General features: G+C 36.7%; 1 protein-coding gene across 1 annotated transcript in view; it reads right to left on the bottom strand.

Moving 5' to 3' along the window:
- GMCL1 (germ cell-less 1, spermatogenesis associated) overlaps positions 1 to 5444 on the bottom strand; it is a 38054-nt gene that overhangs the window by 25779 nt on the left and 6831 nt on the right. Inside the window, exons 2-4 of the mRNA XM_081833623.1 lie at positions 4922 to 5045; positions 3021 to 3117; positions 1722 to 1819 (exon numbers count right to left, since the gene is read on the bottom strand). Coding sequence (XP_081689749.1) covers positions 1722 to 1819; positions 3021 to 3117; positions 4922 to 5045 — 319 coding nt within the window. The remainder of the gene's footprint in view (positions 1 to 1721; positions 1820 to 3020; positions 3118 to 4921; positions 5046 to 5444) is intronic.

Here is a 5444-nt window from a genome sequence, read left to right as displayed (position 1 = left end):
GGGCACATGGGTGGCTCCGTCGGTTGGGAGTCCAACTCTAGGTTTCCGTTCAGGTCACGGTCTCCTGGGTCATGGGATCAAGCCCCACGTGGGGCTCCGCACTCAGAAGGGAGTCTGCTTGAGGATTCTCTCCCTCTGCCTCAGCTCCCACTCACATGCAAGCTCTCTCTCTCAAATAAGTAAAATAATTAAAAAAAAAATCTTCCCAAAGTACCTACATATAAAGTCTAAACTTCTTAAAAGGTATAGAGGGATTTTCGTAATCTGGCCTCTGCTGCCTTCTCAACAACCCTTCCAGAGCTTCTTATATGTGCTTCTTATGTCTGTGCTAGAGCCATGTTCCACTCAGATTCTCTGATCCTCCACTGTTTCACATCTCTGGGTATTAATTTACTCTGTATAAAATGCTTCCTTCCCCTCTTCTTTCTTTGCAAGATAAATAGATTTTCAGTTTTCAAGACTCAATTTCCTTCTTTGCACCACCAAGTAGAACTGACCACTCCCTCTGTTCATCTGCTAAATCCTACAGGATGTTTATTATCATACCTATAATACTGGATAGTTCTTACTCTGTCTCTGGGTCTGTTTATCAACCCTCCTGCCCCCATTCCACACACACATTACATTGTGAGTTCCGTGAAGGTTGGGACTATGTCTTAATTTACCTTTGGATTCCTATGCCTAGTTTGACACACTGCTCAATATATATATATATATATATATTTTTTTTAAGATTTTATTTATTTATTTGACAGAGAGAGAGATAGCGAGAGCAGGAACACAAGCAGGGGGAGTGGGAAAGGGAGAAGCAGGCTTCCCGCCGAGGAGGGAGCCCGATACGGGGCTTGATCCCAGGACCCTGGGATCATGACCTGAGCTGAAGGTAGACGCTTAACGACTGAGCCACCCAGGCGCCCCTGCTCAATATGTTTCTGCTGAAAGAACAAATCTGTCGTTCTACCAATGGATTATATATATATTTATGTGGTTTACCACAATTATTTCATAATTAAGGAAAAGTTGACAAAGTAAGCACTCTATGTTTTTCAAACCCATGACCTAAATGAATTAGTAATCATAAGTGATCTGCTTAATAACAGTCAAGATAAATCACTAATGAATAGAAATCTGTAAATGGACTTAGACAAGTCAATTCTTACCACATTATAGTAATTCTAAGGTATCTACATTGAAATAGCTTGCATTCATCTTACACAGACATGATGACCCCCTCAGCTATAATAAATTGGTTTTCTTTTTTTTTTTTTTTAAGATTTTATTTATTTATTTGACAGAGAGAGAGACAGCGAGAGAGGGAACACAAGCAGGGGGAGTGGGAGAGGGAGAAGCAGGCTTCCCGCCGAGCAGGGAGCCCGATGCGGGGCTCGATCCCAGGACCCTGGGATCATGACCTGAGCTGAAGGCAGTCGCCTAACCAACTGAGCCACCCAGGCGCCCCAATAAATTGGTTTTCATTAAGCATTTTATTAGTAGTATTTTTTTTGGTTAAGCTTCTTAAATGACTTATCACAAATGACATATTTACACATTTCATTTTTATTTTAAAAATTGTAAAAAGCTAAGCTTTATTTTTGTTTTTAGAATAAATACTTTGAAACAAAGATCCAACTGTGATCCTTTCTTTGAATAATGTGCATACTCGTCTACGGCCATCCCACCCTGAGCGCACCCAATCTCGTCTGAATAATGTGCATACTCACCAACTGTAACATACAAGCTGCTGCCAAAATGGCAATAACTCGACTGGGCTTTATTAAGACATCATCTCGATACAGTGACCCAAATGCAACCTGCAGTGCTGAAAGCAAAAATAGACCCAGGGAATGAAATAACAGTGATATCTATGAAAGTATTACAAAAATAATGACGACTGTCTTTATACTCTAAGATATACGTCTAAATTTAGGATGTACATAAAAGGATAAGAGAGTATCACTAATTAAAATGCTAATAATGGTTACTGATTAATGGTGCTCATTTAATAATAATGTTACAAATTTCCATTTATTCAACCTAACAGAGCTGGATTCTTCTGCATCTAATCTTGACATTAGTTGGTGGTCAGAAATAAGATACCCTTGGAAAAAGTTTTATAAAGATACCCTGAATAGACCAATCATTAAGTACACATACCCCAATGATAATCTTAACCCTCGTGCTTTCAGTGCTTCATTCCTGGGGAGTGGGGAATTATTGCTCCTGGTCCTCTTCATGCCACACTCTCCCCCAACCACCACAGCTATCTAGGCCTGTCCTTCCTTCTCTGCACTGCCACTCTTGTGGGTGTTTATAAACATCCTTAACTTTTCTCTTTGCCTATGTTGTGAGTACTGGGTACTTACACTTAGGCAATCAAAGAGGGGAGCCGAGGATGAGCACTGGAACAGGAATTAGGAGAACTATAGGCTGACTGAGGCTCACTAAAGTGCTGAGACCTAAAATAAGTCCCTAAAGCCTCTGGGCTTCAGCTTCCTCATCTAAGAACTCAGAGCTCTAATAAAACACTGATTACATGATTCATACCCTACTGTTCCCAGAGAAAGTCTTCATACATGGGGAATAATCAATAAACACTATTTACCAGCTCTACTAAGTAGATTAGGGACAGATAGAACAGAATTGATAAAAACTATGGGGCAAATCAATACAAAGTTGACACTCTAGGGTGTTAAATGGAGCTTTTTTCCTAGCCTACAAGGTTGGAAGAAAATATTTATTTATTTATTTATTTTTAAAGATTTTATTTATTTATTTATTTGAGAGAGAGAGAGAGAGAAACAGCATGAGAGGGGATAGGGTCAGAGGGAGAAGCAGGCTCCCTGCTGAGCCGGGAGCCCGATGTGGGACTCGATCCCAGGACTCCGGGATCATGACCTGAGCCGAAGGCAGTCGCTTAACCAACTGAGCCACCCAGGCGCCCGAAAATATTTATTTTCTACCAAAAGAATAAAAAGGTTATGTTATACTTTTTGCATAATAGTAAACATGGTGGTGGTTACCTTCTATATCAATATTCTGGTCCGGAATCTCCAGTTCAATAATATTCATGCTGGATTCTTTCCAAGAACCACTGAACATACTAGAAAAGTAGCCAGACTTAAAAAACAAAACAAAACAAAAACAATTATCTAGTACCTTCTGTGCCTTCCAAATTATTTTCCCATTTCTAATTCCAAGCAATTCTTCTACCAAAATGAATCCATATTATTTCAGGAGAAAAAGAGTTGCTAAATATGTCTACAGGAAAATGAGATTAAGGACACTTGAGGTATGTCAAAATACTTTGTTTAGGATTAATTTAATGAAAACCAAACCAAATTCTCATATTACTATCTGAACTGAATTCCTATATTACTATTTGAAACTTACATTGATTTTTTACTTAGTTAAAATAATTTCTAAGTCTATTACAGGTATATGTTTTCCTTCTCAATGACATTTTAAATTCAAGCTTAGAAAACATATCATGTATTTAAGACTCTCATAAACATATGACAAGACACAAGGTGAATACATAATCATGTACTGAGGAGGAGTGAAGACTAAGAACTTTCCTACTGTTGAATCCTTACTGTGTTAGTGGCTGTAAATGGGATGATCCCCAGAAATTAGGATAAATCTAAAGTTTAGTTTTAACTAATCAGAAAATTCCAGAATGGACCTAAATTCTTGGTAAGGTACTAAAATGGATGAAGTCTTTAGTTACCTTCTAGATAGTACCTCTCATAATTAGAATTACTTTGGACTAGATCAAATATTAACTAATTTCAATGAATACTCAGTATGTATAAGGCACTGTGAATACAGCAGTAAACAAAACATTGTTTCTGTCCTTAGGAGGCTTACTATATTTTAGCATGTGGCTTGCACTATAATCAATACAGTTTCTCTTGAGAGGGAAAGCCTTCACTGAGGCATTCTCATCCTTAAATTCACAAAACTGCTTTCAGTGATTAAAAAAAAGGTATGGACCCTATCCTCAAGTTGAGACCAATATTCTGATATATTCCCTGAGCTATAAACTTCAAGCCAAAGTACCTTGTTCAAAAAAATTAAATAAAAAACATTATGATTAAAATGTTATAGAAAAAGTTTTTTTTTAATATTTCTACTGAAATCTTATACTATACTGTCTTACCAGTAATTATTGTCAAACGGTGAAGAAGAGAGAAAATATAAACTCCATAGGATAGAAACTGAATTGTTCACTGTTCTATTCCCAGTGCCTAGAACAATGATTTGAAGAAAGAATAGATAGATTTGATGAAAGAATAAATGAATAAAATATTTGAGCCATTAGAGCAACATTTTCTTTCATTTTGAGAGTTTTGAATCTTTAAAATGGGGTGGCAGATGGTAATATTTTCAGCACACAAACCAAATAGGTATTATCAGCTAAATGAATTAGTCTGTATTTGCTGGGTTTTGTCTTTAATTTAACTGCATTTTCCAGAAGGAAAGAAGAGTAAGTGTCAAGAACTTTCCATTCACTTTCAATCAATCATATCTACAGAATCACATTTTGGCTAAATGCATCCAATTTAAATAATTATATACAAAATAAACAAATTCATCAATCTTAACTTTAGACATTTTTCCCCTAACTTTTTTCCCTTTTATCAGCGAAAGGCACCAAAATAAGAACCTTACTGAAGTAATGACAAAAAGGTATTTGCTGGGCTGGTATGACAAGGAAAAATTCAAAATCTGTTTTCTAGACCAAACTAAGTGTGTGCCGTATTTCTGATGAAACAAGACTTTGGAACGAGATGATAGGACTTAAACAACTACTGTAAAGAGATTGCTGTGAAATGCAATTAGAAAGAACATGACTTGAAAGAGTATGAGCTATTTTTAAGTAATTACCTTCTTTAGTCAAATAGAAAAATAAAATACTTACTTGACATAAATATATTTTGTGTAAGTTCCACTCTTCTCCTAGAGCACAAATCTTAATGTCACTATTTTCACCATTCAAAAATAACGTTTGATAAATATATTTGGATGTACTCTTTAATTTTTTCCTGTTAAAAGAAAAGCAAATATTACATATATGTAAAACTGAATGTTTTATTGATTTTGCACAAAACTCAGAATACTCCTTTTGTTCAATATCTATGAAATAGAGCCAACTTATCCATTGTGTAAAAGAATAGAAGGACTGGACGCCCGGAGCCAGCGCGGTGAGGACCAGGTTGCTTCCGAACATCCTGCTCACCGGTCAGGTACACCAGGGGTTGGAAAAACCACGCTAGGCAAAGAACTTGCATCAAGATCAGGACTGAAATACATTAATGTGGGTGATTTAGCTCGAGAAGGGCAGTTGTATGATGGCTATGATGAAGAGTATGAATGCCCCATTTTAGATGAAGACAGAGTAGTTGATGAATTAGAAAACCAAATGAGCGAAGGTGGAGTTATTG

Source organism: Leptonychotes weddellii, chromosome 10 (genome assembly GCF_054177405.1).
Source record: "Leptonychotes weddellii isolate Sample4059 chromosome 10, ASM5417740v2, whole genome shotgun sequence".
In the NCBI taxonomy this organism is placed as follows: Eukaryota; Metazoa; Chordata; class Mammalia; order Carnivora; family Phocidae; genus Leptonychotes; species Leptonychotes weddellii.
The sequence above is the reverse complement of the archived record's forward strand: the minus strand, read 5'-3'. Positions and strand labels throughout refer to the sequence as shown.